General features: G+C 47.5%; 1 protein-coding gene across 1 annotated transcript in view; it reads left to right on the forward strand.

The window, feature by feature from the left end:
* PAX5 (paired box 5) overlaps positions 1-23,610 on the forward strand; it is a 165,110-nt gene that overhangs the window by 65,810 nt on the left and 75,690 nt on the right. The window contains exon 5 of the mRNA XM_068552469.1: positions 20,264-20,393. Within this exon, the coding sequence (XP_068408570.1) occupies positions 20,264-20,393 (130 nt within the window). The remainder of the gene's footprint in view (positions 1-20,263; positions 20,394-23,610) is intronic.

A 23,610-nucleotide genomic window follows, 5' to 3' on the forward strand; every position in this document is an offset into this window, starting at 1 on the left:
TGGGGACTTGCCTATTGGTAACCAGTTGTCTCAGGTGTCTCCTGGGGACGCCTCATAGCTCACCAGTGACTTCCTAATATCCTAAAATGGACTCCAACCCCAAAGAGCCCGGTGAGCCTGTGACCCATCACCAACATCTGGTTTCCCCTTCTGTTATCCAGTTAACACATCTAATCCCTTCAGCAGCCCTGTGAGGTGGGGACTTCTATTATCTTAATTTTACAGATGAGGAAACTGAGGAACAGAATGACTAAGTAACTTTCGCAAGGCCACGCAGCTGGTGGGTGGTGGTACTGGGATTCGAAAACAGGCTCTTCTGTCTTCAAGAGTTGCCCAAACAATTGGACCAGCTGATCCAACTTGCCTGAAAGAATGGCTGTAGGCCAAGTATTCTAAAATAAAAGTTACTGTTTTTAGGACCTGTTTCCCATGTTTGAACAGATTTATAAATAGCAGTCCCTTTTAACAAGCTACTTGCTTTGGTTATCTTGGAATTGATTTCATCCTAGAAGGTAATAGAAGTGGCATTGATCAAAGCTAGTTGTCCAAAGGGAGTTTTATTTCCTTTGTTTTTTAATGACAGAGATGGGAGTGGCTACACCTGCCCCAAATATCTTCTGGGCCATAAGCCTTGTGACAGTGCTAAGTGGAGGAGAACTCTGGGGTCTCCGTCATCGAGATATCTCTGTGTTGGAGTGGATCCAAAACAATTTTCTAAGGAGATTCCTGTCCCTGCGGCAGGTAGCTTCTCTGCTTACCTCTGAGACTTCAGCCCCAGGTTCCTACCAGGCCCCTCAGTGTTCATAAGAGGGTGTCAGCTGCCAGCTGGGTCAACATTGAACTGTGCGCAGAGGAGCTTCCCTCCTGCCACTTGTTAGAATCAAAAACTTCTCATTATTATCAGTTTGGTTCAGAGAAAAAATATATAGGGATGATTGCTTGGAGAACATATAATCGATGAGTCTTCCATTTATTCTCAAATGATTCCCAGATTGGGCCATTCAACTGAGTCACTGAACTACCTGTGTGATCCCCTTAGAGTTACTTTTACTGAGCTGAGGGTGATGCCTGAACCTGCATGAGGTACACCCTAAGAAACAACCTGCGTTCATCATCCCTGGGTCTGGAGGAATTCACAATTTCTCAGCCTGTTCTTTAGGGAGGGCCTGGGGAGAACCCCTTCCTAGTCTGAAAGCAGTGAGAACCTGTGAGCAATGGACAGTTTGCATCTCACGGACTCTGTGAAGTAACACACCAGGTTCCTCTTCTCCAGGTGGCAACAAAGAGGGCTGGACGTGGTCCCTCCTTGTAGCAAGTTCATAAGCCTCCAGCCCCAGTCTTGGCTTTGATGGTGTGGATTGTGTGGTGTTTGAGAGTGTGGGCTCTGGAGCCACACTGCCTGGGTTCATTCCCAACTCTGTTGTCCGTCAGCTGCGTGGTCTCAGGCAGGTTCCTTGGCCTTGCTAAGCCGCAGTTCCTTCATCTACAAAATGCGGGTAATGAGGGCTTGCCTCCTAGGACTGTGTGATGGTCTATGCGAGGGTCCCTGTGCAGTGCAGGGCCCACTTGGGCAGGTCTTATGTGCTCACTGGTGGCTCCAGTTGACTATTGTTGGTTCCATTCTATGCTCTCCTCTTGCTTTCCTTTCTGCCTTTCCCCGCCTCCTCGTATTTTCTTTTTTTTTTTTTTTTTTTTGCCCCATTGTGAGCCGCCGTAAATCTCTTCTGGAAAGTGATGAGGTATGAAAGAATGAGTGAACGAATAAATAAAGTTAATACAACAATTGCTGATAGGCACACTTGTTTGGACTCTCGTCTATTCTTCTCGAAGTCTTTCATGTATCTTTTCTGATTTTAATATGAAAATTCTCTTGCCATATTATTTTACTCTGAATCCTGACACAGAGATCCCTAGGCCTTCTTTTTGGGTATTAAATAGCTTGCAAAGATGTGGCTCTTGTGTGCTTGTGTGAATGTCGAACTAACCCACAAATCCTCAGCATTGTCTTCAGTCGAGTTGAACTAAGCGAGTAAGATCAGCTTTATCTCACCACAAAGTTCTGCTTTTCAAAAGAAATGTTGGGTGGTAAAACTCCAGGCTCATGTTCTGGAGGCTGGGCATAGCCAGTTAAAATGAGAGATAGGAAAGGATGGGAAATGAATTGGAGCTAATGCCTGTGGGATGCTAGGAGCCAGCCATAAGACTGGGGGGGATCTGGGCACCTCAGACCCCCTCCCTCTGCTGCAGCTGCCCCCTCGGACTGCACCCACGTCAGGTAATGTCCCTGGGAGGTATATTCATTCAGTCGTCCTGCAGACAGACCAGAGAGCCACCAGGCAAGACGATCCTGTTCATGTCACAGGAAATGGGGAGACAAGGGTGTGAAGCAGTTGAGGTGGGGATGGTGGGTCTGAGCTGGAGAAGAATACATGGATTTGGCTGAGATGGGGCGAGCACCGGGGGAGAGTAAGCTAAGACAGAGGAGTCTCTGTGGAGGGGAAACCGAGGGCTGGGCGCAGAGGAGGTGGCTGGGAGAGGAGGGTCAGTGGGTGGTCCACATTTTGCAGCCTTCCTGGGATATAATTGGTCGTGCTGAAGGTAGCTGACCGGCCATGAGACCCTGCCCGTTGGCCATAGCCTTTCATGGTAACTGGTGCTATGGTGCCCATGCACCTTGGGAAGAAAGCCCGTTTGCACTACTGCTAGCAGCATCTCTGCGAAAAGCTCAGCCTCCAGCACCAGCATTTGTGGCTGCATGATCTAGGTTACAGTTCTATTAATTGTGTGATCACGGGAAATTCACTTCATCTCCCTGTGCCTCAGTTTCTGCATCTGCACAATGGAAGAGTAAAAATGACAGTACCTCTCTGATTGAGTTGGAGCAAAGCTCAACATAAAAGCTGTGCCGGGCTTGCCCGGTGTTTCAGTGATTAAGAATCCGCCTGCCAATGCAGGGGACACGGGTCCGAGCCCTGGTCCGGGAAGATCCCACATGCCATGGAGCAGCTAAGCCCGTGCGCCACAACTACTGAGCCTGCGCTCTGGAGCCTGCGAGCCACAACTACTGAGCCCACGTGCCACAACTACTAAAGCCCGCGCACCTAGAGCCCGTGCTCCGCAACAAGAGAAGCCACTGCAGTGAGAAGCCCTGGCACCGCAACGAAGAGTAGCTCCCGCTCGCCGCAACTAGAGAAAGCCCGCGCGCAGTAACGAAGACCCAACGCAGCCAAATTTTATATATTTATAAAAAATATAAATATATTTTTTATTTATAAAAATAAATAAATAAAATAAATAAATTTAAAAAAAAAGCTGTGTCAGCATCTAGCACAACACTTGTAACCTAGCAGGGGTTTGTAAATGTACCCATCCTGGATCTTCTTCAGGGCCCACCCAGCACATCAGCGGGGGATTCTATCCATGTAAGGTGCTCAGAAGTTTCCTGACTGCTTTCCTACCGGTGACCTTATTTGATCCCTGTTCACACTTTTGGGATACAAAGGGCAGACAGACATTCTTATTCCCATCTTGCCAATGAAGCAACTGAGAGCCAGAGAAATGGCTCCTGTTTCTTTCCTGCTCCCAATGGCAAGTGTTGCTTTTCCTGAAACCTGAGCTCTGATTTGGGCCAACTTACTTCTCTGCAGTGAGCAAGTTTTTTTTCCCCACACCAGGCTTCAACTTTCCATCTGAAAATTGATGAATGGGGATACCCCACATCTCTTCCAGCTCAGACACTGTCTGCAGCTGCGGGTCTGATGCAGGAGGGCCTCAGTCCTTCCCTGAGCTGAGGAGTGGGGCAGGGTTCTAGACACACAGGTGGGCACAGGAATTCATGCATCTGGCCACCAGCTGCTGAGTTCGCTGCCCAGACACTCGTGCCGGACAGGCTGGGTGATGCAGAGGTGTGTGGGGCACCCTTTAAGACAGATGGGGTCCTGAGGTGCCCATGGGCACAGCCATGGCCCTGGTCAAGTCCAGGCAGCCCGTGCTCATTGCCACTTACCTGACCAACACTCTTTATTTTTTTATTCAAAAAATGTTAATAGGTAGTACATGCAAATGGTAAAAATTTCAGACAATATCAAATGTATACAGTGAAAAGTAAGTCTCCTCCTGACTCCTTTTCTCCCTGCTACCCAGTTCCCCTCCTGGGAGGCAACCACTCTTAGCAGTTTCTTCTGTATTCTTTAGAGATTTACATATAATACTTTGGTGAGGGTAAGGTATATGTCTGTATTTATGTGTATGTGTGTATATATATATATATATATATATATATGCACACATATATATGTGTATATTTATGTGTATGTGTATATATATATGTACACATACACACACACATACATAAAACTCCCCTCCCATTGTTCTATTTTTGTTCTTTTCCATAACAAATATTTATTGGCAATTGTTTCACATGGATAGAGTGCTGCTTCATTCTTTTTAACAGCTACAAAGTATTCCATTATATGGGGGGGTATCATAACTTATTTAACAAGGCTCCTGTTGGTTGCTTCCAACCTTTTTCTTTTTCAAAAAAAGTATGCAGTGGGAATTCCCTGGCGGTCCAGTGGTTAGGACTTTTCACTTCCACTGCAGGGGGAACAGGTTCGATTCCCGGTTGGGGAACTAAGATCCCGCAAGCCTCATGATGCAGCCAAATAAAAATAAATAAATAAAGGCTGCAGTGAGCATCCTTGTCGCTATGAGACTATACCTGCAGGATAAACTCCCAGAACTGGAATGGCTGGATCCGTGTGTGTGCATTGTGAATTTTGAAAGATAGAGCCCTTGCTCTCCAAAGAGGTTCCTCCCTGAAGTGAGAAGACCTGTTTTCCCCATTTGCCCACCCAGTGCGGGGTCAACCCCTTGAATCATTGCTAATCTGACAGATCAAAAAGGGTACGCTGTGGTTTTGCTGGGCTTTTCTCTTATTATGAGTGTAGTCTGGCTGCTTTTTTTTTTTTTCTTTTTTTACATATACTTTTTATTTTGGAGCAATTTAAAATTTACAGAAAAGTTGCAAAGATAGTACAGAAAGTTCTCACATACTTCTCACCCAGTTTCCCCTATTGTTAACGTCATATAACCACAATCCATTTGTCAAAGCTAAGAAACTAACATTGGTACAATACTAATAACTAAACTCCAGACCTTATTTGGCTCTGAGCAGTTTTCTCATTTTGGCAAGGGTGAGGTCAATGTGTAAGCTGAAGGTGGCACTGCAGGTGCCAGAGCCATCTACCCCCCAAGAGATTGTGGGTGCCTGTGATTTACATCATTCTGTGGGCCAGCACAGCCCACAGCCCAGGCCTCCTGAGCTGGAAAGCCACACTTGATGGAGAAATGATGTCATGCTGCTTCTCTCAGTTCCTTTGGGTGAGAAACTTGGGTGTTGTTGTTAAATCATTGGGTTGGCACCTTTTTGCCGTTCCATCAGCATGTTCGTTGCTTTTGGTATTCCAGTAGAGGGAATAGGGTGTGCCAGGGCATAGAGGTATGAAACTCCATCAGCTTTAAAAATCCCAATGACTCAAGTACTACTTCTCTTCCAGTAAAATTAACACATTACAGATAAGGCTTAATTAAACTAACAGCTCCAGTCTCAGTCCCTCTTCTCCCTCCCAGAGGCAACACTGTGGTTGCCTTAGTGTGTATCCTCTCAGGACTTTTCTGGAAAGAACAAACTTTTGAGTGTGCTGCCAGGGGTGGCTGGAGATGACAGGGGGCAGGTGTAGGGAACTCTCCCACACGTTCTTTGCAAGCACTCATGAGGAATGTTAATGTTCATCCTTCCTGTGCAGACAGCACGTTATACTAACAAGGAGCTTCATGGCACCACCTCATTTGACTGTCATAGCAGCTCTGGGAGGTAGGTAGGGACTGTCTTAACATGCTCGTCTTGGACAGACCAGAGGTAACTGAGGCCCACAGCCAGTAAGAGGCGGAGTTGTACTTGAACTCTCTGCTGTTGCTTCCTGAAGGATAGATAACAGCAGTTGTACCAATCACAATGACAGCAAAGCTTGATCAAGCGCTGGTTACTTTGCACACATTATCTCATTTAACCCTCAGAACAACTCCGTGAGCTGAGTACAGTCATCACTTGGTATCCTCGGGAGATTGGTTCCAGGTTGCCTGCAGATACCCAAATCCCGGGATGCTCAAGCCCCTTGCAGTTGGCCCTCTGTACCCGCGGATGCAGAACTCGCAGATACCAAGTACCGTACAGTACCGCCTGTACTGTTATTAGGCTCGCTCGACAGATGAGAAAGCTGGGGTGTGGAGGGGAGGGGCAGTCAGTCGAGATGCATTGAGCTGGGATTCTTACTCAGCTGTGTCTGCCTCCTGGACCCGCAGTCTTTGCCGCTGTGCTAGCCATCCCCCATCTGTGCCTTTCTCTTACCCCACAGCTGCTTTGCAATACGACTTAGAGTTTATTGGACATTTTCACTCTGTCATTCACAGATCAGCAGTACCTGTGCTTCTGTGCCTCGTCCTGCCTTAATTCCCCTGGGCTGTGCCTCCGTCTGTCTCACCTTAACCTGTTTTCAGGGCTCTTCTCATCCACTCACTACCTGAGCCCAGGATCTTCTCCTCTCATTGCATGTCTTTAGGGTATTTCCCAAACACCTGACGGGCGCCAGGCATTACTGTAGGTACAGCAGGGAACAGAACCGACAAAAAATCAAAAATCACTGCTCTCACGGAGCTTCCATTCTCCTGGAACAAAGACGGTTTCTGACCTGGGGCCTGGGTGCTTCTTCGGGTCCGAAGCCCATTCTCCCTGTGCTGGGCTCTGAGCGTCCTGCCTTCTCGCAGTTTCCTGGAGCAGTGGCACGTTCATCTGTCCGTTCTAGAGGCCCCGGATGTTTCCCCCTCAAGACCCGCCCGCTCTTCCAGTTGCCCAGGGATGTCGCTGTGGGCTTGGGGCAGGTCCCCGGCTGCTCCTGAGGCTCGTGCGCAGGCATGATTTACTGCACCTGTCCTCGCCACATGTCTTTAAAATTACAGTGCCCATTTCCTGCTGAAATAATTTCCACAAAGAGTGGCTCCTATTACCGCAAGAGGCTTGCAGACGTCATGATTTATTATTATTTATGGTCCCAAGGCCTTGTTTATGCAAGACGGGTTAGGTGCGTGCGATAGAAATGCCATTATGCAAATGACATTGAATGTCCTTACTGCGCCTAAATAATTTTTGTGTTGGACGATTAAACCTCATCTGTTATTGATATGGGCTGCAGTCGGGCTATTACAGAGTCCCAACAGTACTTACTCCCAGTAATGGGAAAATTGAGAGAGAGAGGCCAACACAATTGCCTCAAGTGGGCCGTGATGGTCTGGAAGGAGTAGAACATCTCAGAGGCCCGTGCTGAGGGAGCCTGCAGACTCCTCGGATAAATAAGGAAGGCTGTGCCGGGCAATAAATTAAGCCTCGGGTTTGAGTGGGTGCCTTGGAGGATTTGTGGCCTTCCAGTAGTGTGATTTAGCTATTTGATTTAGCCAGGGGACTAGGCAGCCCCACTCTGATTTCCAGGTTGGCCCTTGCGCAGTGAGCTGCCACCGTGGAGGGGAGGGCACAGGGAGGAGGGTGGCCGCCGATGATACCCGGCATCCAATCTGATGCGCCAACACCACGGCTGCCTGCCGCCTGGCCCCTGCGCACACCCGCCTGCCTTCCAGAGCTCGCTCGCTCGCTCTCTCTTGTTCTCTCTCTTTTTTTTTGACACAGCTGTGAAGTCCCATTTTGATCAGTGTTGATAGCTTATGAATTCCAAAATTGACAAAATTTACAGAAAAATGAGGATAATCCATCTTCCTTAGCAGCCTGTCAGGAGCTGGCCATACTTCATAATCTCCAATTACAGATGCTATTTTCCGACATTTACATGCAGATATTAGAACCAAATGAAAATGAGAAACAAAGAGAGAATGGAAATGCAGCTATTTATATGTATAAAAGACAAACAGGTGAATTCAAGACATTTAGATTGGATTTGGAGTCCCTCTAGGAGTCTGGAAAGAGACAGCTTTGAGCACGTGGGGTTTCAGAATAAAATGGTAGGACACGTGGCCTCTCCAGGCCTGTCCGTGGTCTGGCAGTTTGGGTTAAAAAAATGAGTCAACTCTGCTGGAACCGCTGGGGATGCTTGGTTTGGTTGGGGCCATGTAGGACTTCCCCAGGGTTTTAGGGGGTCCTTGGGGGAGCACCCAGAGCTCATGCTAAGCCATCAAGTACACCTACATTTCACAAATGAGTGAGTTTAGAGCCTCCAACATTCGTCTTTAAAAATGGTATGTTTGTGCGGGGTAGCAGGCAATGCCACTAGAGTCAGCTCCCTCTCCAAGGCAAATTTCAAAAAGTTGGCACATTCTGGTGACCAATTCATAAACTCCCCCTGAGTAGAAGATGCAGGAAGATACCACTTTTTGTCAGAGGGCTCTGGCCAGATGCACAGTGAGTTGCACCAATAAACTTGTAAAATGGGTTATAAGTAATAAAATTAATGGGGAGAGAAGGAGTTCTGATACATGGATCATCCGCTTCCTTCTCGGCTAATCTGGTGAGAGAGGAGGGTCTGGGAGGAGGCTTTGTAATGAAAATGTTCTTGCCATAACATTGAAGGGAGAACAGCCTTGTTGCCCTCGCAGCTGTATGTGGCACTGGCTTCTGGAAAGCTGGGGATATTAATTAGCAGTGCTTTGGATTAAAGTCTCCCAACCATGTCGGATGATGTGATTTTTTTTCTCTTTGTGAGCTTGACATGGGTGGCAGGGAAAAGTCTGCTTGGGTTTTCCCAGCTTACTGTTATTACTGAACTTTTCTTTTTATGTGAGGGATCAAACCTCTTCCTCTCCTGGAAATGAAAATGAGAGATTTCAGGGTTTTCCTGGGCAGTTGGGCAGAGAAAGGCTGTTATGTTGGAGCAGGCAGAGGAGGTGGAGATGGTTGGATGGGGAGATGTGAACGTCTCTGCCTTTGGCTTGAAAGCTTTTGTTTATTTGTGGGAAGCCTCTTTCTAGCCAGCAGTTTTATATTATTTGAGGTTTGATTTGTGGTTGAGAGGTGAAGGAAATAAAACCAGGAGGCTAAAGTTAACGTGTGTATGTGTGTGTGTGTGTGTGTGTGTGTGTGTGTGTGTGTGAGAGGGAGAGAGAGGGAAAGGAACTGTTAAAAATCAAGCTCGAACCAAGCCTTCCGAAGTGTATTTGTTTACATGTCCAGTCTCAAGGCCAATGGCTTGCTTGTTCAAATAAATTATAGGTATTAGCACAAAGAATGGTTATTATGCTTTCTTTCCAGGTATGAAATGCAAGATTCATGAAATTGACACGACTGCAAAATGCAAACATATTTTCAGTAATTAAAAGCAAAGGCTCTTAAGTTAATCTTGATAAAGAGGCATATAAACAGAAACACCATTGTTATTGTGCTAGTTTTAGCTCTATCATTTACATTAGCTAAAATTTGGGCTTACACATAAGGGCTCAAATCTAAGCCTAGTGTCTCCTTCCTTTAGTTTCTCATCTTTCTAAAACCAGAATGTTGCCTTCAATAGAGAACACAGCGCTTGAACCAAGCAAACAGTCCGATGCGTGATTTTTCTGTTAACAGTGCTAACAATGTCACGTTTTCCTTTATTTCTCTGTTGTTTCCCACGAATATTAAGATTACTTGCTAACACTGACATCAGTCTGAGCGCAGCTGTCCTCTGAGTTGATCATTTAGGCTGCCCTCTGCGACTAAGTGGGGAGAATAAATGACGAGGTTCATACCATCACTGGCCGAACCCACCTGGAGACATTTCATACTGGAGGTCATTCTAGAGCCGGGACGTGAAGGGGTGGAGGGACAAGATTGAAGGAGAGGAAAGGGAAGGGCACTCAGGGAGAAGGACCGGCCTTGTCACAGGTAGAGAGTCAGGAGCAGGTAGGTGTCTGAGGAGGCTGTGAAGCCTATGCAGATGCTCCTGGCCTAGCAGTCGGTCTCCCTCTCCTGGGCCCAGCGTGAGGCACTGTGGAGTCGTGGTGAAGAACACAGACTTTGGCATCAGACAGGACCTGAGTCTTAACAGCCCCTGAGCAGCTCACTCCACTCCCTATTCTCAGTTTTCTCATTCGTACCAGGATAGAGGTGATGACGGTGGTGTCTGGTGGCGTTCAGGATCTCAGACTTGGAGTTGCGCTGCTGGGGGGTGATTCAGACACATTATTTTGGCCCCTTGTGCCTCATTTTCATCCTCTGTAAAGCGGGAATAATAATACTTACCCCACATGGTCGTTGTCAGATTAAATAAATTAATAGATTTTAACACCTAGAACACCTAGCTGGTGTGTAGTAAGCATCCAAGAAATGCAAGTACTCCTGACTTATTCTGTGTCTGAGGGTTTAGATGAGAACTGGTAGAGACATCTGAATTGGAGTCTGAAATAGCCGTGAGAGGCCTGGTCCTCTCAGCCTTCTTGTTCTGGTATTTCTCTTGCACGGTGTCTGTTTGGCTCTAGCAAACTTTGGTGACAAAGAGGGCACACCCTCCCGAGGCTGCCTGTTTGCCTTTTCAGAATGTTGCCTGTTAGAAAGTTCTTTCTGATGGGGAGCAGAAGGGGCAGAGAGATGGCCTTTGGCCTGAGGAGTGTGTATACGTGAGTGTGTACGTGTGTGTGTGTGTGTGCACACATGCGTGTCACCACTCAGCGGTAACAGGGCAGAGGTGGTGGGGAGGGGCATCCAGGCTCACCTCCCTGCCCCCATCCTATTGATCTTGCAGTACAGAGCGAAGTCTTTTCATTTCTTCATGGCCCCAGGATAGCCTTTCTGTCTTCCCACAGTGGGGAAATAAGTCCAAAAGAAAATGAGCTATGAGCATCCTGGGATGCTCCCCACTCCTGTACCAGGTACTTTAGGATGGGGGACCTCCCTTTGCATGCCCCCTTTCAGGCCCCTAGGTAGCCAGGAGGCTTGCATTCCTTTGGGGGTAGTGGGTCTCCCTGCCCTTTTCCCTTCCCTGTAGCAGGATGGAACAGCTAGGCCCCACCATGAACTGCCTGGAAGAAGCTGGTGGAATTTGGCTGCTCCAAGATAGAGCTTCGTTTTCGGAAATCTCCCTCCTCTTCTCTACATCAGGATCTGGATGGCAGAGTCTGAGCAGACCCTGGGGCTTCCCAAACAGGGAGTCCTCCCCTCCCTCGTCCACACGAGTCTACCACCCACCCTCTTGCATCTTCTTATCATTCAGGGGGCCTTGGCTGCTGGGTCCCAGCTCTTGTCCTCTGGAAGTGGAACTCTGTGCTCCAAGCTTTGTCATTTCTTCTCTTGCATTGGGGGAGGACAAGAGCCGGAATGCTGCGAGCCCAGGGCCTTACTCTCCCTGCTTTTCTTACAGATTTCTTGAGGTTCAGGGTGGGCCCCAGATTCCTTTGCTCCTTCCCTCTCTCCCTTCTCAGCTTCACTCAGGATATGTCCTGCCCAGGCCTACTGGTGGGACCCAGGTTCAGATCAGGCTGCCCGAAGGAGCCTCCTCGTCTCAGAGGGAGAGCAGACATGCTGCCAGATGACTGGGATCAAGTAGCAGGGGACAAACGTCCTAGATGAGGTGCGGGGAAAATGCCAGGGGAATTCAGAGAAGGGAATGATTTGTTTCAACCAAAGAGATTTATGGAAAGCATCCAGGAGGAGATGGCATTGGAAGTGGGCCTTAGAGGACAAGATTTGGACTGGGGTGAGGATGGAAACAACATGAGCAAAGGCATTGAGTGGAGGGACTGGGGCGCTCAGGAGTTCGTGTGTGTGGTGTGGCTGGAGTAGAGGGTGCCGTTTGGGAAGTAGGTAGATCTGAGTTGAACCTGGAAAAGTAGGTTGGAATTTGGATTGGGGCCTGTATGGTTTGGGTCAACATTACCTGGAGGCGGTGAGGAGCCAGGGAGGGTTTACCAGCACAGAACATTCGCTTACAACTAGCATGCTGGTTAGGGGTGGGGGAGAATGAATACTTGAAAAAATCATCTACAAAATCACTTTCCATTTCACAAGCGCTTGTGGTGAGCTCTGCATTGACTGTGAGAAGAGCATGAGTTAACCAGGTGATGAGGCAACAAAAAAAGCAGAAGCAGGCTTCTTAGGCCCCGAGAGGACATTCTCTGGAACTGGGGCCCCAGAGAGCACACTCAAGACCAACGTGGGGAGGCCTTAGCACTTTGTTGTAGCCAGAGCTGTGTGGCCGCCAAGCGGCTGCCTCAGGAAGTAGTGAGTTTCCTGTCACCAGTGAGTTTCGAGCATCAGCTAAAGATCAGCCTCCATAACCCCTGAGCTCCTTTGGGCCCTGAGATTTGGGGCTCACTAAGATTCTCTAAGTGGCTAGGGCGGGAGAAGGGGGCCTCCGGATTAGTCATTTCTGGAAAAGTTTCTCCCGGACAGAAACCACAACACCTGATTTCAGTCTCCTCTCTGGGGCTTCCCCTGCTGTCCCACACCACCTGGAAGTGTGTCTGGGGGTGGGCTGGAGGGGCGCCTGCCAGGCTGTAAACAGAATAGGGAGAGATGAGTCAGTTAAACCTTGCAAATCTCTTCTTGGAAGCCCCTTGATTCCACTGCAGACCATGTTGACCCAGGCATGGGCACCGTTCTGGAGAACCAAATGAATAACAAGCGTGTCTCATTCATGCCTAGGGTACTTTCTGATGAATAAAAGCACTTTGCCATCACTTACCCTCTCAGTGACCCTAGGAAGCACCTATGATGCTGTTGGCAGAGCCAGGCCACAGTACCTGTCCCTGTTCATTTGGCTCCACAGGCATTTATGTCACATCTGTTCAGAGCTGGGCACTGGGCCAGGAGCTGCTGTCACAAAGATGAGGGAGACACAGCCCTATCCTCATGAAGTTCACACTGTAGTTGGGGAATGAGAACCCTGAGCAATTAAGTATACAATGCAGAGTGTTAAGTGCAGTGGTAGGGATGTGCCCACTTTGGGGTTCTAGGAGCACAGAGGAGGGGAAATCCAAGAGGGCTTCCTGGAAGAGGGAGGCCATTCAGAATTCTTGGCAGTTCTTCCCCTCAGATAATGCTGACAGTAGCCCTTTGTAGATTATGGGGTACTTTTTTGCAGGTGTTATTCGTAGTCCCTCCTTTCAGCAAACATTTTTTTCAAGTTTGATTCATCTTTATTTGGTTTAGTGGAGATGCAATGCTAAAACCTAATTGTTTTTTGTTTTCTAACTCTTTAAAATTAAACTTTTTATTTTGAGATAATTGTACATTCACATGCAGTGCTAAGCAATAATACAGAGGGATTCCATATACCCTTATCTAGTTTCCCCCAATGATAACATCTTGCAAAATCACACTGGGATATTGATGTTGATAAACTCACTGGTATATTGGCCCTGAGGACTAAAAAAATGAGAACAGGGTAAGAGAGTGTCATGGACGTATATACACTACCAAATGTAAAATAGATAGCTAGTGGGAAGCAGCCGCATAGCACAGGGAGATCAGCTCGGTGCTTTGTGACCACCTAGAGGGGTGGGATGGGGAGGGTGGGAGGGAGGGAGATGCAAGAGGGAAGAGAAATGGGAACATATTGTATGTGTATAACTGATTCACTTTGTTATAAAGCAGAAGCTAACACACCATTGTAAGGCAATTATACTTCAATAAAGATGTTTAAAAAAAAAAAAATGAGAACAAAAAGGCTTGCCCTCAGGACTTGACTTTCTTATCACTCCTTGTGTGCCTTCTCACGACCCTGTGAGGTAGGTCATATATCCCCACATTACAAATGAGAAAAGGAGCCAAGAACTGAGGTGCCTGGCCTGGTTCCACACAGCACAAACTTGGCTGTGTCAGACTTGAACCCCGTCCTCCTGTCCCTAGGGCTGGTGGGCTTCCTCAGCCACACTCCTGCCTGTCATCAGTCCAGGCCCTGGGGACACGCCTCCCCTACTCCAGCTTCTGTCCTCCTCTGGGTAGGTGTGTAGGGGGCAGGTGTCTGGTCCCTCAGGATGGGAGTGGTTGGCCTCTGGCCCAGCTCTTGAGGGCTACCTCTGGCACAACGGTGAGCCTGGAGGAGCTCAGCAGGTGACGGGGAAGCCTTGTGGCCCCAAGTGGCCAGCTGAGGCAGCCAGCCCTCCAGCCTGTCCCCCTGCACTGCCCTGCTTCGTGCTGCCCTCCTTCTCACGTGTCTGTGTTTCTTTTCTCCTCCATGCTATGGCAGTGGTGCCCCGTGCTGATGAGACAATACTTGGTGCAGCCCCAGGCAGTCCTTTTCCAGGTAATTTCCTAGGGACCCAAATGACACCCAGCACACACTTTCCTGGGGCACGCGCCTCCTTGAGTCCCTGCTAGGATTCCTTGACCCTTCATGCTGTGTAGTTTCCGAAGTGTGATCCCTCTCCTTATCTTTCAGATTTTCACAATCGCCTCGGCAGGCAGGCAGCAAGGGGTTAGACTTAAATCTCATTTTATTAATAAGGAAAATGAGGCTCAGAGAGCTGGCCCAGCTTGCCTGAGGTCACACAGGTGAGAAAGAAGCAGAGCTGGGGCAGGAACCCCGTGTTATTGCTCCTAGTTCACTGTTCTTTCTACCACGGGATCAACCTCTATAAATGACGCAGATAAAAATTAGCTAAGGAAGTCCATTCCCCTCCCTGAATCAGTTTTTCCAGGTTGGGAAAGATGACCCTGAGCATCCTTCTAGCTCACACATTTGAGAGTGCAAGATGGTTTGTTATCTGGAGCATGGTGTCTGAGAGGAGGGTGTGCATACCTGCCAGTGCTTGAACTTGAGGCCTCCCAGGAGTTTGTGGCAGTAGGCAGAGAAGTTTTTGTTTTTTTTTTTAATTGATGCAAACAAAATGTGGAACCCACCCATCTAAACTATGCTTGACGGATGATTGCCTATCTTTTTTTAAAAAAAAACTTTTTGTTTTATATTGGAGTATAGTTGATTAACAACGTTGTGTTAGTTTCAGGTGTACAGCAAAGTGATTCAGTTATTCATATGCAGGTGTCTATTCTTTTTCAAATTCTTTTCCCATTTAGGTTGTTACATAATATTGAGCACACTTCGCTGTGCTATACAGTAGGTCCTTGTTGGTTATCCATATTAAATATAGCAGTGTGTACATGTCAATCCCAAACTCCCAGTCTATCCCTCCCCCTCACCCTTCTCCCCTGGTAACCATAAATTCATTCTCTAAGTCTGTGAGTCTGTTTCTGTTTTGTAAATAAGTTCATTTGTGTAGGTTTTTTTTTAGATTCCGTGATATACTGATATTTGTCTTTCTCTGTCTGACTTACTATACTGAGTGTGACAATCTCTAGGTCCATCCATGTTGCTGCAAATGGCATTATTTCATTCTTTTTAATGGCTGAGTATATTCCATTGTATATATGTACCACATCTTCTTTATCCATTCATCTGTCGATGGACATTTAGGTTTCTTCCATGTCCTGGCTATTGTAAACAGTGCTGCAATGAACATTGGGGTGCATGTATCCTTTTGGACCATGTTTTTCTCCAGATATATGCCCAGGAGTGGAATTGCAGGGTCATATGGTAGCTCTATTTTGAGTTTTTTAAGGAACCTCCCTACTGTTCTCCATAGTGACTGTACCAATTTACGTTCCCACCAACAGTGTAAGAGGGTTCCCGTCTCTCCACACCCTCTCCAGCATTTATTGTTTGTAGATTTTTTGATGATATGGCCATTCTGACTGGTGTGAGGTGATATCTAATTGTAGTTTTGATTTGCATTTCTCTAATAGTTAGCGACGTTGAACATCTTTTCATGTGAGTTGGTGGAGAAGTTTTATCCCAATTGGTTACATTGGAGTGGATGCTCTGTGAATTGCTGATCTTGTTCATTTCCCTTCCTGGGTCATAGTCAAGGACAGCACCAGGGAGCCCTGATGGGAAGGGAGCAGAAGCCCAAAATGACAGCCAAAGAAAGAACTCCAAAAGCTTGGAGAAGTAGGAATGTGGAACACAGCTGTTGCCTGTGGCTGTCGGAGGCTGGGGGCTGATGGAGGGAGGATGGGGGGCTATGTTCCCAAGGGCATAGGTGCACCAACACAACCCCACTGTTCAGCCCTTGGCTTCCCAAATAACGATGAGATATGGAAATAGATACCACTGTTACCAAGAAAAGAGACACCAATAATGTATTCTCTTCTCTTCTCTTTCCGTGTCCTGATCTTCTCTCCCGTTTTCTTTTTCTGTCACTCTTTCTACTTCTCCCAGCCTCCATTTTCAAAGAGGACTTGTCCTGCAAAATAAACAATTACATATATCTAAGTTAGTTAAGGCTGAAAAAAGTTCAGAAATTGTGCAGAGGAAAGAGTAAGATCATTGCAGGAGGCTCTGGCAATGATGTCGTTGTGGTGATTGAGCACTGAATTTGACTGATTTTCCTGGCACCCAAGACAAGGAGGGATATGTAGTGGTTTCCAATGTTACTATTGTTCAATCAGAGGCAAATTGACCATTTGTCAGGAGAAAATAGGGAATAATTACACAGCAAATGAAATGACAGCATCCCCTGATTCATGCAGGAGCAGAGCAAGAGCTGTGGAATCCCAGCAAAGAAAGAGATTGGGCTCAAGGCCAGCCCTGTTAGGTGGGGCGGTGGGAGACACAAATGGCAAAGGCCAGTGAGAGCTGGTTTATGAATCCGCTGTCCCCTGAGCCCCAGCTCTTTAGGAAAGGTCACTTTACCTTCTGGCAACCATCGGTGGTTGGGAAACTGGGTTTTTGGACCTCCCACTGCACGTGTTACACAAGTTGAAGATTTTCGTGTCTTGGGAAGATGATTCAAAGCCAACTTTTGAAGTGACTGGACAAACCTTGATACTGAATTTATTGACTAAAACAAAATCAAATAACAAAAAGGCCCCTCCATCTGGACATTAAATAAGAAGCAGGATTGGCCATCCTCTCCCCATTTTCTTAAACCCAGGTTGGCTATGTTTTCTTGGGAATCAGAGGCTTTCCCTTGTGGACCCAGCTGCCTAGCCTGGAGTCTAGGAAGGGGCCAGGCCTGGTAGTGGGGTGGGGAGAGCTGCAGGGATGCCCCTCTTGGCTAGGACGCTGCCTGGCTCTCCTGAGGATAAGGGGTCATTCATTCATTTGCTCATCCAAGTGTTCATTGCGCAAGCTCTTCAGAGTCGAATCCCAGCTTGTCTACTTTTTCATCTCCACCTCTTCCTCCTGCAGCTATTGGCGTGTGCCTTGTTTTTGGATCACTCCTGTCTCACCTCTAAGCGTTCCTTCAGCTCTTCTCAGCCTGGGGGTCAGGGATTGCTCGGGCCCAAGATAAATACAGCCTGCCCAAGAAACCTTTCCTCACCACTTCCTGCCCCGTGTAAATGAATGGCTCTGTGCCCTTGTCCCTGTTGGATGGAGCTTCGGGGCCACGTGTCTTTTCCCTTGAGGTTTGTGGATAAAGGTCAGAGAGCATGTCTGGTCTTCACGTGCCATCTTGCACACAAGAAAAGCTCAATAAATGCTAAGCATCCACTATGCTTAGGTCTCCAGTAGGACACAGGAACATAGGGAAATGGGAGGCGTGGTCCTCACCCCGGTGTCCCAGAAACCCCAGAGACCCTCACAGAGGCATCTTGACCTCCTGTCTTTGCACACAACAATGCACTGAAGGAGGAGCTTCCATTGAGCTTTACTTCCTAATTTTTTAAGCAAATTAGGGGGCTAATGTCGTGCCCAAGTCCCATTCTGCGTAGGATAAAGTCTAGACAGTGACCTTTTCCCAATAGCTCCCTGCTTTATGGAATGAAGACTCTGCTGGGTGTGACCTATAGCAAGAAATATATTGTCATCTCCACCTAGTACACACAATTCCACTTATATGGAAACAAAGATTAATGAAACAGGATTTACTCTTTCTATGTGTGAGACTCTTAGAAAATTTCTCTTCTAGACTACTCTATTTTCTGTTTTAAACGGTTGGTACTAGCAAAGTGATTTCATACCTGTTAAAGGGTTAGAACACAATAGGAAAATCATTAGGGTAATTGTGGAGATTTTGGAGTCCGATGTACCCAGGTTTGTATCCTGGCTCTGGCACCTGGAAGCCGTGTGACATTAAGCAAGCACTTTCCCTCTATAATAGAAGTCTCAGTTTCTTCATCTGTAAAATAGGAATAACACAGAACCTACTACATGGGGTAATTGTGAGGAATAAATGGGATAATATAGGTAAAGCTCCTGCCACAGAGTAAGTGATCAATAAATATGAGCTTTGACAAGGTCGTGAAGATTATGGTTTTTATTGTCCTGGTACCACTTGGGACTCCTGCTTCCTGGGGAGTGGTAGTCATGAAGGACTTCCTGGAGGAGGAGGCATTGAAGCAAGGCAGCAGGTTGACCAGGACCCACTGCTGTCCTCACAGTGACCAGGAACTCTGTGTGAGCAACCCAGGGCCACTCATTTCCTTTTCCATGAAGGATAGACTTGTTCCCAAGGATTTTTGGCTGGACCTAGAGCTGACCATGTTAGTTAGATACCTTTGCCTTTCACATTTAGGTCTCTAATCCACCTGGAATTGATTTTTGTGTCTGGTGTAAAGATCCAATTTCTTTTTTCCCCCTTGTTTCTGAATGGATAACTGGTTACCCTGCATTTTTTATTAGAGCCTTATCCTTCCCTGCTGATTTGTACATCACCTCTCTCATATATCAAGATTCCATATATGCATGGATCCATTTCTGGACTTGATTCTGTTTCATTGGTCTATTTTTCTGTGCCTGTGCCAGTCCCATACTGTCTTAATTACTGCAGCTTTATAGTGATTTCTGATGTCGGGGAGGCCTGTCCCCCATCTTGTCCTACCTGGGCTGGCTTCGGGCCTGTGTTCATCTCTGCGTGTTTCAGAATCAGCCTCTGCCGGAGATGGGTGGAGAGCCCCGGGAGCTCTGGACAAGAATCCATCTCAGGGTGCCTGGGCCTGCAGTACCTCCTGGACTCACGGCTGCCATCCACCCCGCTTGGCATCTGAGCTACCCTGACATTACTTTCTAATTCGTTTGCAGAGAAAAGTGCCAGGAACGTGCCTGAGCCTGAGTCCCCTCTGCCTGCCACTTGCCTGGTGGCTCCTCTGGTTTCCCTCCCAGTGGCTCAGTCCTCATCCTCCTACCCAGGGTGCCTGCAAACTTCTATCAGAAGACTGCTCACTTCCCTGTCCCTCTCTGCCAAGGACATAACCCTGGACAGACAGTAATATGTCCTCCACTGGCAGTGCCAGGGTGGTAGAGGAAACTCCCTGCACCAATGCTTGGCACAACTAGACTCTTTGGTTTAGGTGTTTTCAGATATTTCTTTTACTGAAGATAGGCCAGGGGAGTAGGGGAGTGGAAGAGATCTGTCACTCATGCCTATACCATAGTCTATCCTTGAGTGGGAAGAAAGGTTGGCATCTTCACAACCTTGCCTGGAGACCATTCTGACAGTGGTTTGGATGCCAGGGAAATGACTCATCACAAGCTCTGATTTCATGAAATGGCTTAAAGAAAGGAGCATGACTCATGGGCCAAATGCTCATGGTTAGTGTGGACTTGGTAAATCAGATGTGCGCACCCTACAGTTTTCGGCATACAGGTGTTTACAGGCTTCCGGAATTCAAAAACACTTGCCAACTGTGACTCATATGCTTTGATATATTGGCTTTTGGGTGGGAGTTTATGGTGAACCATCCCCTGTTGACTCTGAACAAAGCCTTCTTCCCCTTGTGCCTCAGTTTACTCATCTGTGAAATGAGGATTTGGATTGAGTGATGGCCCAAATTCCCTTTAACCCTTGTTTCTGTGATTCTACATCTGTGGTTTAAGAGCACAGAAATCAGAAACCTTTCTTTCCAACCTCTTGTCTACAAGACTCTTATTTCTGCCTTGCTTTTGGTTACAGATGTCTCTCTCCTCCTCCTGGCATTGAGGAGGATGGTTGTCTCTGGCTAGCTGGGTCTGGGTAAGGGAAACCTGCAGGCCATAAAGAAGCTAGGTTTGAATTCTTGTGCAGCTGCACTGAATCTTGTCTACCTCTTCACTTGGGGAGACTTGCTGATTCTCGATACCTGCCTTGTTCTGTCGAGCTGAATCTGCCCTCTCAATACTGGGGGTCCGTGAGCCCCCTGGGGGCCTTGGCATTGGCATGGGTTAGCTGGCTGAGCCCAGAATGTGATGGTGGCATTTGGCTGGGGTGCTTTGGAGTCTCAGTGCTGAGGTGTCTGTCTTGTTTCCTCTTTCAGACCGCCGATTATTCCACCATGGCCTCGCTGGCTGGAGGGCTGGACGACATGAAGGCCAACCTGACCAGCCCTACCCCTGCCGACATCGGGAGCAGCGTGCCGGGGCCGCAGTCCTACCCCATTGTGACAGGTGAGGGCACCTGGGGCATGGGGGGTGAGTGGCAGAGAGAGAGAGAGAAAGGACGTGTGTGTGATGAGGAAAGTGGCTTGGTGCTTTTGGACTTGATTGGTCATCTTTGTCTTAATGAGGTTATGAGGTCCTGGAACAGGTCAGGCAGGGGACTGCTGGGGCCAGGAGTTGTGGCTTCGATGAGACATGGTTGTAGACGCTCTGGTAAAGCCAGAGGAGAGCAAATGGCAAATGGACGATGGGCTGGGAGGGGGCCAGGGAAGCCTCGTGTCAGAGGGGCTGGGTGATTTTGGGGCCCCTGTAGGTGGGGCTGAGTGTTCAGAGCGCTGGGATTTAGCCCTCTCAGGAGAAAGGCAGCCCTGTTTGGCATCAGCCTGGAGGATGAGTGGGATTCCTGGCAGATTGTAGGTTTCCTGGCAGGAATTTTAGATTTCCAGGCAGAGGTGGAGTTAAGAAGGGCAGGAGGTTTAGGCTTCCTTTCTGGAAGGCTCGGGACCAGCTGCTTTAGCTGTCAGTGTAAAGATGAAGAGTTTGGGCCCTGGAGGCACACTGCTGGGTTTGAACTTGCCATTGACGAGCTGTGTACTCTTGGGTAAGTTATATAAGAATTCTGGGCTGTGGTTTTTAAATCTGTAATATGGTGATCGCACCCAGCCCACAGTGTTGCTGTGAGGATTAATGCTGTAAACATATGAGGTGCTTAGACTCTGGTCTAGCACACACAAGCACCCAATACATGTTGCGATTATTACTCCTCTCATGGTGGCCGGTCACGTCAGGCTCACTGCTGTGAAGGGGCTGGGCCAGGAGGGTGGGACAGGCAGACACCCCTCCCTGCTCCAGCAGCACCGGGATAACTTGGACGGACAGACTCAGCCACCAGGTCCAGGAGGCTGTCCGACCATGCAGGCAGAAGGCAGTCTTGGATACTTCACATTAACAGACAGTGAGGGGCTGGGGATCACACTTTGGCCAGAGCCTTGAGGTCCAGCCTAAGGTAGCAGGATGTCCCTGTAGGTTGGTAGGCAAGACACAGGAAGCAGTGACAGAGACAAGGGGTTCTGAGAAATGTGAGTGGGCTGTAGTTGCAACAGGGCTGGACTCGGGTTAGAACTTTAGGTGGGGCTGGGGGCCGGACGAGACAGGCTCTCTCACAGCCTCATGTAGGCCCCAAGGCAGGGAGGGCCCGGCTCTGAGACTGGGGCTTGTGGGGCTCAGGCAGGAGCAGCCAGGACTCTGGCTGTAGATCTGGGCACCGCGTGGAGATCAGTTAAGAGGCAAGAGTGACTTGGTCCCCTGTCTACCTGAGATGGGGCAAGAGCCTGGAGGGCTGCTGAGCCTGCAGGTGGGGGGGTGTCAGTAACGGGGCATGGATGGGGGAGGCGAACCTCAGTCAGAATGAACTTTTCCTAACATCACAGGTGTCCCATGAATCCTCCCCCCTGGGGTCATGAGAGTCCGTGACAAGACCTCTGACAGCATTCCCATTTTACAGATGCAGAAACCAAGTCTCAGGGAGGGGCAGTGACTTGCCCAATATAAGGGGTAAAGGGGAGAGCTGGAGCCGGCCTTCAGTCTCCTGGGTCCTTACTCTTTTCAAAGAAGTACAAATAATTGGGTAGGGGGTTGTGGTAGGGTAGAAAGAAGCCTGAACTAGTTAATAACAATAATAAGTCACTTTACTGAGTAGTTATGGAGTACCAAACATTCTGGTAGGTGAACTTGTTTTACCCTTAGGGGAGCCCTGGGAGGTGGGTACTCTTACATCACATCCACTTTGTAAACAAGGAAATGGAAGCCCGGGGCAGCTTGCCAGAGATCACAGCTAGTGAGCAGCAGAGGTAAAATTGAACACCAGGCCAGTACAGTCTGCCACTCTACCACACAGATAATCTGGGGGCTAATCCTGGCGCCGTCACTTCCTTGCTGTGATTTTGGATGTGTCTCTGATCTCTCAGGGCCCTTGTGAGGATCTCATGAGATCCCCGAGGGGACTGCTCTGCAGAGGGAGGGTTTGTTATTAGGGTTGGGGTTCATGGGTTTAGACAAATCACAGGAAGACATATTCTACCATCTGCACAAGCCTATTTAGATGGAAAATAATCCAGTAAACGCTGAGACTATAGTTGCATTTCCGAGACTCTTGTCTACTGACGTGGCAAACTGGTGGCCAGCTGCCCAAAGGGCTAATCTAGCCCACAGATATGGTTAGTTGGCCCCATGTAGGACTTTTTATAAATTTGAGTCAACATTGAAAATTTATGAATCTGGATCTCCGGCTTCCCTTGAAAAATAAGAAGATCTGGCCAGACTGGGCCGTATTCCCACATGGTCGTGGGAGGCGGGGCCTTAGTGGCAGCAGCCCCTCGAGATATGACCCCCGCCCACCTGCTTTCTCATTATCTTACAAGCCTAACCTGGAAAGGAATTTGAGTTGAATACTCCTGATTTAGAAAGTTGGTGCTAAAAGCCAGCTGGGTGGTTTAGCTGTCCAGGATCTGCAGAAGGTAAGTCTGGATGTGGGCTGGGTTTTCAGGTAAACCCTTGACCAAAGACTTGTTTGTATTATGATCAATCTATTTTAAAGTCACATCACAGAGCAGAAAAAGAATATAAATATCTCAAAGTCAGAATTACACCTAATGTTGAAATACTAAAATTACTCTAATTATAAATATATAATACTTATATAATAGTATAATATTATAAATATAACCATTAGCTTTCTTGTAAGTAAACAATAGCTAGCTAGAAAAATAATAGGGGAAAACATTAACAATAGCGTCAAAAAAAAAAAGGTAGAATGCTGAGGAATAAACTTAACTTTAAAACTCCACTAAGGAGCATAAAAGAATAAATGGAGAGATATAGCTTGTTCTTAGGTAGGAAGACTCAGTATCATGAAGATGTCAGTTCCCCCGAAGTAATATATTAATTCAAAGCATTTTCAATCAAAATGTTAACTTTTTAAAACTTGTCAAAATGACTCAAATACTGGATAAATAAACACTCAAGGTAGCTAGAAAAATTCTGAAATAAAGAAATGAGTAAAACATAGCATATTTTAAAATGTTATGATAAAGCTACAACAATTAAAACTGTTACTGAAAGTGAAGTAAATAGACAAATGGAACAGCATGGCGCATCCAGAAATAGATCCAAATATATGTGGGTGTTTACAGATACAACATTGCAAATCAGTGGAGAAAAGATAAAT

Source organism: Eschrichtius robustus, chromosome 10 (genome assembly GCF_028021215.1).
Source record: "Eschrichtius robustus isolate mEscRob2 chromosome 10, mEscRob2.pri, whole genome shotgun sequence".
NCBI classification, from domain to species: Eukaryota; Metazoa; Chordata; class Mammalia; order Artiodactyla; family Eschrichtiidae; genus Eschrichtius; species Eschrichtius robustus.